The following is a 12,835-nucleotide window of genomic DNA, read 5'->3' as shown; positions in this document are numbered from 1 at the left end:
TGATTGATATAGCTTTACATATCTGATTATAGAGCTGTGTATATCGAACAGACTAGCTTTTATTCTTCAAATCATGGTAGGGCGCCCGAAGGGCGCCGGATGTTCTAGTTAATATAAAAAGCCAAAACATAGGACGACTTCCTACGCAACTGCGGTTCTACCTGTCCTACCAACGGGGGATGGAATACAAAAGACTCAACAGAACTGTCGCTTCTGTGATCGACGACCCGGCCAACAGGGTGCATTTGCAGATAAACAACATCTAAGCACTATGCTTACATGACATATATCACCTAACTCTCCCGCGAAGAGAGCTAAGCGCTTTACAAACATATACATAAACTCATCACCAATTATAACTATATCAAATGTAGAACTAGAATAAACTAGAAACATAATAAATAGAAGCATAATGATATTTAGAATAAAGTCAAAAGAAAGATACAAGATAATACCAATCTTTGATGACGGAGATTTGGAAATACGAGCACAAGCATCTGACTCTTCCTCTATCTAGTCTAAATCTATGTAGAAGATGACGATTTGGAGTAGCTATTCTAATTGTCTGGTGGAGATATCTCTATAGGCGGCTGAGTGCTCTCCTACTCGGGAGATTTGGGAGGGATGTGCGCGCGACGTGGACAACCTCGCCGGTGGCCTACTCCATGGCCCAAGGTATCACTGCTCCCATTCTAGATCCCGTGGAGCTCTGATTCGGAAGGTAAACCTCCTCCCCGTTGCACACACAATCACCATGCAACGAACAATCGCTGCAATAATCATGATGCACGAACCGTGTACCCCTCCTTTCTCCTCGCCCTGCCCCTGTTGCCTCGACACCACCTCCATACCCTTCCATGGCCGTCGCGAATCACCCCGCTCGAGTCTTTGTGGTGCCGCGCCCTCCCCACTGATGTTGCTGCTTTGCATTGCCACTGTCGCCCATCATCACGCTTCTCAAGGAACATTGGGAACAAGACACCACACTAGACTAAAATTCAACAGTAAGCAGCTTTTGAGAAAGAACTTGACTGAGAGACAAACCCACACAGGAAACAAATGTTCTGTATTAATTGCTGCCGCTACATGGAAGAATTTTGGATGTCACAATGAAATGACTCAAGACTGGGATATTTGATTAAGAAACAAATTGCAGGGCATATATAAAGACCAAAATGATAATCAATTAAAAGCTCATTTGATCTGAATTTTCTTGACATAAAATTATTACTGCAATGTACCAAGAACGGGAATTCTTATGAATCAACAGTATTAGTATAGCAACGAATGGAAAAGGCTGCCCAAAAGCTATCTTACAGCCAATCAGCAGTCTCAATTCCCAAAACTGTGTTAAGCACTTAGCCTTAAGCTATCATGGTACATAGCGACCCATAGTGGATACATGAATATAGTACAAAATTACATATCTTTTCCCCTGCTTACAGGCAAGCAACAGTGCCCACTGCCCATCATAAAAGCATCCACTCACAGAAGCAAACATACCACATTCAAATTACTTAAGATAAGAGATGAGATCATCTTACTTGATGCCAAGATCAATGTGCTCTTGGATACCAAATCCAAAGCAGCCAGTCTCACTGAAATTCCTCCTCAGCAGCTCGTACTCATTCACCTTCAGGCCACTCTCCAGCAGCTGCATTGCCTTCTCACCCCGCACCGTCAGATATAGCACGCGATCTTCTCATTACGCCAGATCCCAAACGACTAACGACCTCACACTGTACCTTGCTGCAATGTCACAGCATAGTTTCTATGGCCATCATAAATCCAAGGACCAGGACCATACACCTGATAATAATGTCGATCAGGTTTAATAAAATTCCCTTGGAGAACACCGGTGACTGGCAGCTCAGCTGCTCGAGCACCTAGCAAACAACCAACGGAGGTTCAGTGTGAACACTATAAGTAGGTGACAACTGACAAAGAACTAAAGCCTCAGTTTAGCACTAAGAAATAAAAGCAAAATTGGCACCAATGATCAGTCTCTAACTGAAATTATGGGAAGGCCCTAAACTTTAGTCACTTTAGTAACTAAAGTTTCAAACACATTGACTAAAAGGAGCTAAAATAGTTTAGTTCCATTAGTCATCCAAAAGTAGCTAAAATAATTTTAGGTAGCTAAAATTTAGCAAGGGGAACCAAACTAACCGCAGTTGATGTCGAAAACAATCATACTACTACTGCTTAGCATTTGGATGGCACAATTAAAGTGGTGCCAACAACATTAAAAGATTGGACGGCTTAAGGGGCTGAGATTAAGCTACAGCCCCTCAGTGCTTAGTGACGTGCACCTACAGCCCTCAGTGCAAGACCAGCTGCTGTGGAAATGGACGGCGAATGGACGCTACTCCAGCGCCTCAGCATACAGGGCTTTCTTCATAGGGCGAACGCCGTTCTACGGGGCCAAGGAGGTCTGGGCGGCCTCGACACCGCCCAAGGCCAAGTTCTTCTTTTAGCTGGCCCTCCACGGACGCCTTTGGACAGCCGAACGAAGGCGGCGTCATGGACTGCATGCTGTTGATGACTGCGCGCTGTGCGATCAACAGCCGGAGACGGCCGACCACTTGCTGGTGGCATGTGTGTTCGCGAGGGAGGTCTGGCATCGCCTCTTGTCCGCCATCAGCCTCGACTACCTTCTCCCGTCGGACGTTTCAAGGCTGGTGGGCTGGTGGCAGGACAACCGTGCCGTCCTACCTCAACACCTCAGACGAGGCTTCGACTCGCTCGTAGTGCTCGTCTCTTGGACACTCTGGAAGAAACGGAACGCCAGAACCTTTGACAACACCAGTTGCACGCCTGCACAGACTCTTGTGAAGGTCAAAGAGGAGGCGAACGCCTGGCTCGCTGCAGGTTTCCGCGGTCTAGCTGCCTTCGGCGCACTGCTCTAGTTCGCACCTGAGCGTTACGCGTAGCAAAACAGTTTTAGAACAGGTTTCCTGCTTCAGCAGCGCCGTTTGAGCCGGCGACCTTTGTGTTGTGTTGCGTTCTCAGCACTCCATGGCATCTCGCCGTGGAACGCTAACCTGTATTTTGTTTCTTCCACCTTCTCTTAATGAAACACGTGCAGCGCACGATTTCGAAAAAAAAAAGATTAAGCTATAGTGCAGAACTGATTCTCACCCAAAAAAACATATATTTCCGCAAACAAAAAGTTTCCGTTGCCGGGACTCGAACCCGGGTCTCTCGGGTGAGAGCCGAGTATCCTAACCAGCTAGACTACAACGGATTTGTGAGATGTAAAAACATATGTCCCTTTATCTAGTATAAATGTGTCTTCACCACTTCATTCAATAAATCAGCTGACCACGTTGAAGTTTAGTGATAAAGAAAGTATTTAATCTGGAGGTTTTAGTTTGTTTCTCATGTTAGCGTAGCTTCTAATGACTAATTCACACTGAAAAAATGGTCATGTGCGTCAGAACGGTCAAGGTTTTGGTTACAAAACAAGTGTCGGGAGATCCTTTCTTGTATTGATTTCTTTGTCTCCAATTCCAACCCCTTCATCCCAAAAAAACACAGGCCATTTTAATTTTGTTATAAGTCAGGTTTCTGTTGTTTTGATTGAGTTTATAAAAGAACCCTATATCAAATTCCAAACAAATATAGTACAAAGACATATTTCATGGTTGATTTAAATAAAGTAAATTTCGGACATAACAAAGCGACCTACGTTTTGGAAGGGATATGGCTGTGTGATCCTTGTTGAAACTCACAACTGACATGCCTATCTTCTGGTCAAGTTGGGATTCATTCACACCATTTCTCCAAAAATTTGAAACCAAAAGTTTCGGCATAGCACAACAACAGAGCTCCAGTTCAACTACTATCGCTGTTCACATCAATGTAGTTCTTCTTACCGATGTGAATTTACCCTATAGAAACAGTGGTACAGTACACATGGCATGAAAGACATACCATAATATCATACGTTTTTCTGTTGGTAATCTCATCATAACGTTCGAAAAGTTGGCAACAAGAACATGTCAACTGCGAAACTGCTCTTAGTCTTCACCACACAATTACGAGTATTTCTATTGTGACTCCCACTAGGACAGTGAGGTTTATTGCATAACCCCTTTCAACCGATCAATGAGCTCGCCCTTCTTTAGCTTGGAGTAACCCCTCATCCTTCTCGCCCTCGCCAATTCTCTCAAGTCGGCCACGTTCATGTCCTCCAGATTCATCACTTTCCTCTGTCGTTCCTCTGAAACATCGCTGTCTCCTCTGTCTATGGTTTGTGATGATCAATTCACATCACAACATAACAAAAAGCATGTATGATCTGGAGTTAGAAAATAAACAGCATGTGCTTGCACGAGGACTGATGAGCTGTAATACGCCCATTTCAGGAAAGAATTCAACTCCAGCATCGTTCGGCTTGGACATACCGTGTGACTGCTCCCTCCTGTGGACCTCTTTTAACGGATCAGGTGGCTGCTTCCTCGTCCTCTTGGAAGCTTTAGGCGAGCTCTCGGCAATGGAGGTCTGAATGTCTCTGAAGAAAGCAATGAGCTCCTCCTTGCTATGCTTGCTGACCATGTCTGGTGACGCCACGCCGTTGCCGTTGGCTTCTGATCTCATGATGGCCGACCAAAATGAGCGCGGAAAGCCTTGCCGCGGAGAACAGAAGAGGTGCACACCTGCAAGTTCAGTGACTGCGTCAAGATACATTGCTCGACTCTCAGTTCCATTTTCCTATAGCGTTGTTGATTCATGTGCACTTCGTTATTTTTTGTTTGCCAAAGAGCAGAACGAGAGATTCTGCAAACATTATATTTTCACCATAAAAGCTCAAAAGATCGCGAAATCAGGCCTACCAACTGTCAAGTAATTAAGGTTTTTGCGGTCACCTTTGTGAAGAGAGAGAGATCCCGGGATGGCAGCTTGCAAAGAATTTGGAAAGGTTTGGTGATGCGGCAAGAACAAGCCTCCCATTTCTTCTCTTCTTTCTCCTACAAAGAACGGCAGCACAACCCCCTGGTTCCTGTCTTCTAATGGAGACAGTTTCAGGCCTGCTTCTATCCACTTCCTGACCACATGCAAATGAAAGATGATACAGACCTGGAAGTTTTTCAGAAATACCCTCCTCATCACAAGATAGAACTTTCTGAGCAATTGTTGGGAAAGACTGCAAAAATGTGTTATCAATTCATGTGCTCCTTTGTTTAAGTTTGTATAAAATGTGAGGGGCAAAAGGCAAATGCGCAACCTAATCCAGAAAGCTATCCAGTCCAGCACAGCACAGCCACACCAAAGATAACGACATCTCACGGAAAGCTTTGTATACTCCTCTTCTTCCTCCTGTTTCCAATTTCCATGGGTACAACAATAGTTCGCAACAAGAGTTCGCATCTTCCTTGGTTCTTGGTTACCACAGGTAGCACCATATCGAGAAATAACAGCTACAGTATATAGAAACAAAAAAGATAATGTCTTCCAGCACAAACAAGCCTTCTTTTCTCCAAACACGTAAATTCATTTCACCATACAACAAAAAGATAAGTCTAGCTAGCAGCCTGTGGAAGTTGTATTGTACACACATATCGGAAGAAAATAAGATCCGCCAGTAACAAAATAATCGATACTTTATCAGATCCGTTCCACGCCATAACTGATATTGTGAATTGCTAACCAATGACTTCTCGACTCAGGAGCTATCAGCACCAGGCTTGTAATATCTGGATACCAGAGTTAGGACCAAATTGGTTCCAGCGGTCAGACAATCTTCACTCCCTCGGATAGCTGTCTGACAAACTGAGGCTACACCTTGATCCATCTACCGGAAATTATATACTTTGACCACCTTGGATGTGTCACACACAATCAAGTTATCTGAATCAGTTGGAGCAGTACACAGCCAATTTACCTGCCAAAACAGAGGTCATCATGATTTTTTTTACTGAGCCTAAGAACTTCATCTTTTAAAATACAAAAACCCGTTTATTATATAGATTTCTATATTTTGTTATCAGCTGTATATATGAATAGTCAAAGACAAAAAAGAGAACATCACAATAGTCGCAAAAAAATAAAGGTTCAGTCCTAACCTTTTTCTTTACATCAATATTCAAAACCAATTCAACTTTGCTGTTTGTTTCAGACGAAAATCCTTTCGACCAATCCCACAGCTTCACTGATGCATCATTGCCGCCAGAAACGAGGAACTTCCCCTTCTCACCAAATACTGAAAATGCTCTGTTAAGCAGCTGATTAGTTCAAGAAAACAAGATTCGCCTCAATACACAAGAGTGCTGCATATAATGAGATATTTAACTGATACATTGGCAAAATGAAGGGACATACACACAAGATACAGCTGCGGTATGGCCACCCATCGTGTAGTCAAGATGGATTCTTTTCGCTTGACTTTGATTACAGCTCCCATCTCCAAGTTCAGCTCCTTTTGAACTCTTTTTTGAAATAGCTGCCCGAGGAGGTCCCTTCGATTTCGCAGGAGCCAGTTCATACTCAAGATCAATCACATCAACAGCACCATCCCCCCTTGCAACAGCACAAACCTTGTAGAGCCCTCCCAAAATACCCTCTTCAGAAACTGCTACTGAATGAACAAAAGCAGGGTTGAAACATTGCCCTGCACTACCGGAAGAATTGCCATTTTGCAATTCAGGTGATCCTGAAACTCAGTAATGAATATTATGTTGAATTGTTGGTTGATCCGAATTGGAGAGTATTTTGAGGTGAAAAACAATACTGATACAGCTTTGTCATACATGAACAGAAACTAATATTCTATGTAAAGCAAGGTGAACCGACTTTCCAATGGACAATATGAGAGTTCAATTTACAAATGCTTAATGGAAATGTATGAGATCAAGGAACTGCTAGGATACTCTTTTACAAAGACAAAAAGAACATGAAGCAGCCTAAGTAATGCACGCTATTCACAGGTGTTCCATGGAAAGTAAAGGAGGTACCATAATCAATAGAAAACAGTGTTCGTCCTTTGGAGAAATCCCATGCAACGAGCTTTGAGTCAAGGCCACCAGTAATTGCTGCCAAATGAAAAATATTTATTATTGACAATAAAGGCATTGAAAAAAATAAGAATTAAAATCCAACAAAGTTTTCTAGGATTGGCTACCTAAAAGGTTGACAAAAAAGGAGCCACAAGACTACAAGATTAAGCGAAACAAAACCCTGAAAAAAGAAAAAGAAAATGATAACACTAACCTGTCCAAGGTCTCCAAGGAATGAATTGCACGCTGCTGCAAATCTGTACGAAAATTTATCAAGGAACAACTGGCGTACATATTGCATATAGAAAGGAACTTATTGAACATTTTTAAACATAAAAATGGAACACTACTGTACAAAGAAAAATTATCAAAAGCATCCAGTTACACCATATAAGGATACACTTGTGTGGGCTTCCCTTAATCTTTTATACAGGCACTTCTGAATGGTATTGACAATCTGCAAAATAGACCATAGCTTCTCAACTCTCAAGAACAAAATCATTGACCAAGTGCAAGATTATCATGCCTATCAGTGTGTTGCACATATCTTTCTTCTAACTTGAGGCATTTATTCCACTGTTCTCCAGTTCCCAAACCCTCTAGCAATCTACATGCTATTCAAAAAAGTGTAACATAACAACCTCTTCTTGGTTTCAGAACAAAGCACGAATATATAAGCCAGTAAATTTGAATTCATAATGACAAACGATCTTACAGCAAACTTACTCTTCAGGAGCATCATTTGTGCCATTTTCGAAACAGAACATTCCAAAATAAATTTCATACGATATGCTTATATACCTTAAGCAGGAAAAACAGTGTGCCCTAGAATTGGCTTTACTAGTCTCATACAATAAACTCATAATTTTATATATATAATATTTGTCTAAATTTACTTGTGTCAGCACTACAATGCCTGGAGGTATGCAAACTCACAACACATTCATGCAACAACCTCAAAATAGCCAACACCAAAATCTGGAGAATGTGGTATTTGATATTTGTTAAAATGCAATGATCTTTGACATTTATATTCATACACTTGCAAAATATTCTATACCTTAACATCCCCACTATCATCTGCAGCAGCGAGAAAACCTTTAGAGCTGACAGCAATCTGCATCAAAAGTGGAAGTATCAGATTCTGAATCTTTAGCTCAATTCAATGTTATCATAAAGCCTAGAAGTGAATTGTAGGAGAAAGATCACAGGAGGATATTTTATAGTGGTTTTGTAGAATAGCATACTACCTGATTGATTTCATCTCTATTGTAGTTATACGTCTCTAATGGCTTTGATTGAGCTCCCTATAAGAAAGCCACTGTAATCATGTTACTGACAAGAAACCAAGGCACAGGCGAGATAATAGTAAGTTGGATCATATAACTTCAAACTAACAACAAAATACAATTGAATTCTGAACTTACCATACGAACATCAAAGGACAATATTTCATTTCCAGCAGAGATATACACACAATCTTCATTTCCTACACAAATAATGATTTTGTAAGCGTAAAATGTCTGCACGCCCACCAAATACTCAATTCATGGATTAACATACAAAGATGCTTGTATTTGGATGGCATACTGACCTGGTTTAAAGCAAATTGAAGAAATTGGTTTATTTGCTGCTTCCATGGTCAAAAGTACATCTTTGGTGCGCAGATCAAACCAGCAAAGACATCCATCCTGAGGCGGTAGGATAAGACATGAGAACATGACAATTGACCCACCAAGGGCTCGAAAAACGGGGGAAGGGGGGCAAATAGTACAAATCATATGCATAAGATTACTGCAATAGCCTCGCCGCTGGTGAGGAAAATTTTGAGCTAAAGGAGCACTATATGGCATGATTGGATTTATATTTATTTTGTCAACAACAAGCACAAAGATTTTGTTAAACGGATGGACTGGGAGGCAGATCGGCCATGATCTGTGCCAGGGTGACGTTGTCGCCAGTGATCTTCTATGTAATGGTCACTGGACACTCGAAAGAATCATCTATGTTACTAATCCCACGCAGGATATTCCATCCAGTGCATTGATAGAATGCAAGGAGGAGCACGCAAGGTGCGGTTCGTTGTTCTGGCAACACGCTTAGCTCGATGTGCAGTCAGCGCATGGTTTGCCACCCGACCGACAAAATGTCTCAACCGAGCACCAATTAACTAGCGACCACTGCACATGAGGTGTTCGACTCGTGTCCTCAGCGAAAGACACCACGGCCTGCACTGCAACTATTGGCCGACGCCCATGGACCATGGGGCGCCCCGAAGCAGGACGCCAGAGTCATCATACGTCGCAGTGTTTGTCCTCGGAAGAGTAGACGAGCAGCGTGATGGAAACGCCTACCTCGCCGGAGGACGCGACGACGCCCGGGCGGGCGGAGGAGGCGACGCAGCAGGTGACGGCGCCCTTCTTGTGCCCCCGCAGCCGCCGAGGCTTCGGCTCCGCTGTAGCCGCCGGGTCCAGCGCCGCGGCCACTGCCGCCGATTCAGTCTCCGACATGGCTATCAGTAGGGTCTCTGCTTTGAGGAACAATGGAAATTTCCCACAGAAGGCTGCAACTTCTGGCGTTGCCCAACTCAAAAGGCCGGTAGTAAAAAAAAATGAAAAGCCCGGTGGTGGGTGGGCTGAGCCGCTCAGGCCCAGGAGCGCAGCTGGCCAGGAACCCAATGCACCGTCTGGCCCGGGCGCGCGGTGCTCGGCCGTTGGCGCTCCGAGAGGGACACTTGTAAAGTTATCAGCAAGCTAGTATACTGTTTCGAATTGCAACTTGTTTAATTAAACTTCTCTAATTTAACTAAATTTATAGAAACATAGTACATGTTCATCTCATCGTCCCAAAAGGGAGCGGTTTTTTTATCGAATACAATTTAGACGCACACAACTCACACATGCACAGAAAACACGTAGTACCACCGAACGCGCAAACATATATAACTTAAAATTTCTGAAAATATTCAAAAAAAATTGCAATCACCAGGTTTTAAACTCTGGTGGGTAACGTCCTACTAGATTACGCTACCACTAAACCATAGGCCGATTCAGAAAAGTGAGCAGGTTGGCCATATTTCGAGCTGGTGTTCTCACTAAACCATAGGCCGATTCAGAAAAGTGAGCAGGTTGGCCATATTTCCAGCTGGTGTTCTCTGTGAATGGAAATGCAATAGGCCCGAGCAGTTTTGTGTCGTGCCACCGCGTGCTGGCGCCGATAATGAGTAATGGCTCGTTTTAGTTCCACAGGATACACTGCCTGTTGTGGCCTGTCCTCGCGTCACATACTTGGATGGGTATAATATACGGCTACTGCGTAACTTTTAGAGGTGCGTCTCGAGCATATTTGCATCCTCCAACAGGCAGCAGAGGATTGAATTGAACTGTTAAGAGTAGTGTAGAGAGTTTTCTAGATTTTCAATGTTTGTGAATTTCTGATTCCGTGGACGTTTTTATTAGCAAAGTTATGATAATACTCCCTAAACAGAAATAAGTTAAACTATTGAAATTTAACCAAGTTTATAAAACAAGGGGTAAATTCATAATAGTAAAAAAAACTATCATGATGTACATATTTTAGTAGAATACCCAATATATATGATTTAAAATTTTGATACTCTTTAATAAATCTATTTAAACTTAAGCCTTGTTCAGTTGGTGAAACGAAAAGTTTTCGACCACTGTAGCATTTTCGTTTGTTTGTGGCAAATATTGTCCAATTATAGACTAACTAGATCAAAAAATTTATCTCGCGATTTACAGATAAACTGTGTGATTAGTTTTTGTTTTTACTATATTTAATGCTTTATGCATGTGCCGCAAGATTTGATGTGACGTGAAATCTTGAAATTTTTTTGGTTTTGAGGGTGAACTAAACAAGGCCTTAAAAAATAGGGATACAGCTAGAATTATACTACTCCCTACATCTCAAATTGCAAGTCATTCCAAGAATCTTAGAGAGTCAAACTTTTCTAAGTTTAACCAAATTTATATAATAAAATAATTATTATTATGATACCAACTAAGTATCATTAGATTCTTTCTTAATTATATTTTCATAATATACTCACTTTACGTTACAAATCTTAGTATTTTTCTCTATAAATTTGGTCAAACATGAAAATATTTTGACTCTCCAAGATTCTTGGAATGACTTACAATTTGGGATGGAGAGAGCAGTATGTATCTTCTCTACAACGGAGGTATTCAATGCAGGCACAGTGGAGGGATTCGTGATTATAGAAATCATTACAGCTTAACGTCACACACGCATCAGGTCGGCAAATGAGCGGAGCAAGCAAAACCGTGCCCGTGAATCAACGAGCAAGAGGTTTGAACTGACTTTTCCGAGTGAGTCAGTGAGAGGACGGTCCAAGAATATCTCAAAAGATACAAGCAAAAACATACGATCGAGGTAAAAGTATAAGTGTGTAAAACTGAACTTGATGAAACATTGCATCAGATCACTACTTGTATTGCTGTATAGCAGGTTGATCATATTAATTATCACTACTTGAAGCTTAATGATAATAAATAGACGTGGAGCGATTCGTGATTATAGAAATCACAAATGCATATGAATCCATGCTATAGGTTAGTTATTTTGTTCATATGGAGTCATGCATGGAGATCAGATCCGAATTCCCAACAAACTGCACCCAATGCAACACTAGGCAAGCATACGTACGTACGTAATTCCTGGTAAGCAAGCTACTCCCCCTCCTTCTCCAGCTAGGTGGTAGTAGGCTAATAGCAGCTGACGTCCTTCTGCACCACCACCAAGTGCGTCCCCCGCGGCGCGTTCGGCATGAGCAACTTGAGCGGGCACGTCGCCTCCAGCCTGCTGCTCCGGCCGGCGTGCACGGGGCGGTACCTGACCTCCCCGGCGATCCGCAGCTCCACCTCGAACACCCCCTCGGCGCGCTCCCTCGCGAGCTCCGCCGCGGCGCCGGCGCCCCCGAGCGGCACAGCCCCGCCAGGCGACGACGACGACGACGACGCGGCCAGCACGCGGAACTCCTCCGTGCCCCGCGGCGGGACGCTCGTGCCCGCGTCCGCCAGGCGGGCGCCGTCGAAGAAGCGCCGCCCCGCGAAGCGGAGCTCGGCGTCGAGCGGCGCGGCCAGCTCGATGCGCATCGCCCAGTTGCGGTTGCGGAGCTGGACGGTGAGCGAGAGGTTGTAGGCGACGGAGACGACGGGCGCGGCGTCGGCGTCGGCGGCGGAGCTGTTGCTGGTGACGACGACGAGGTCGAGGCGGGCCAGCGAGGCGTCGGTGACGGTGGCGCGGACGGGGAGCGCGACGCCGAAGGCGGCGACCAGCACCGCGGCGGCCGCCAGCGCGATGAGGAAGGTGCACCAGTTGCATACGACGTCGGCGGCGCAGGCGCAGCACAGGAGGCAGCAGCCGCAGCAGCAGCCGAGGCCGTCGTCGTCCATGGCCGGTACCGGCCGGTACGTCGTCGTAACGGAGGAGTTGGTGGTGGCTACACCCAAAACCGCGATCTAGAGAGCTTACTTATGGTAACAATGGAAGGAGAGGCCTTGTCACGTACACACGGCTTTAACCCGAGACGGTGACGGACGGAGGTGCAGAAAAAGCAGGCCGAACCGAAAGAGAGATGGATGGAGATGAAACGACAAACGAGCGCGCACTCGCGGAAGACGCGGCTCGCTCGCGTCTCCATCGAGAAACCGAGAATGGAAGAGCGTTTGCCGTTTGCCCTGGCGAAGACGCGCATCGGATGTGATGTGAGCCAGAGCCAAGAACGGCAAGGCGTCGTGTGCCATGGAACGCAACCGCCTTTCGCCGTCCTTTATTTACGACGCGGCGGGCCGGTG

The 12,835-nt window shown here is 44.3% G+C and overlaps 2 protein-coding genes, 1 long non-coding RNA gene and 1 other non-coding gene across 5 annotated transcripts; all 4 read right to left on the bottom strand.

Annotated features, from left to right (window-relative positions):
• On the bottom strand, positions 401-1,717 carry LOC110434181. The gene is made up of 2 exons (XR_002451661.1): positions 1,545-1,717; positions 401-991 (listed from the first exon to the last, which is right to left on the bottom strand). It is a non-coding gene; the product is annotated as an uncharacterized LOC110434181 (long non-coding RNA).
• TRNAE-CUC lies at positions 3,175-3,247 on the bottom strand. The gene has a single exon. It is a non-coding gene; the product is annotated as a tRNA-Glu (tRNA).
• Positions 3,869-9,570, bottom strand: LOC8078510 (WD repeat-containing protein 53). 2 transcript variants are annotated; one of them, XM_021457489.1, is made up of 13 exons: positions 9,353-9,570; positions 8,593-8,689; positions 8,426-8,487; positions 8,249-8,305; positions 8,059-8,115; positions 7,399-7,455; positions 7,213-7,255; positions 6,957-7,034; positions 6,325-6,655; positions 6,069-6,205; positions 4,872-5,887; positions 4,410-4,661; positions 3,869-4,249 (listed from the first exon to the last, which is right to left on the bottom strand). In XM_021457489.1, the coding sequence occupies exons 1-10, from the start codon at positions 9,506-9,508 to the stop codon at positions 6,196-6,198; spliced, it is 948 nt and encodes a 315-aa protein (XP_021313164.1). In that variant the 5' UTR covers positions 9,509-9,570; the 3' UTR covers positions 3,869-4,249; positions 4,410-4,661; positions 4,872-5,887; positions 6,069-6,195. The 2 variants fall into 2 exon arrangements, with proteins under 2 accessions (XP_021313164.1, XP_002455136.1); XM_002455091.2 differs by having other exon boundaries at positions 6,069-6,216; positions 9,353-9,566.
• Positions 11,744-12,433, bottom strand: LOC8056571. Its single transcript, XM_021456066.1, has one exon. It carries the CDS (start codon positions 12,431-12,433, stop codon positions 11,744-11,746), a length of 690 nt encoding a protein of 229 aa, XP_021311741.1.

This window comes from Sorghum bicolor, chromosome 3 (genome assembly GCF_000003195.3).
Source record: "Sorghum bicolor cultivar BTx623 chromosome 3, Sorghum_bicolor_NCBIv3, whole genome shotgun sequence".
NCBI classification, from domain to species: Eukaryota; Viridiplantae; Streptophyta; class Magnoliopsida; order Poales; family Poaceae; genus Sorghum; species Sorghum bicolor.
This window is presented reverse-complemented; position numbering and strand designations above follow the sequence as displayed.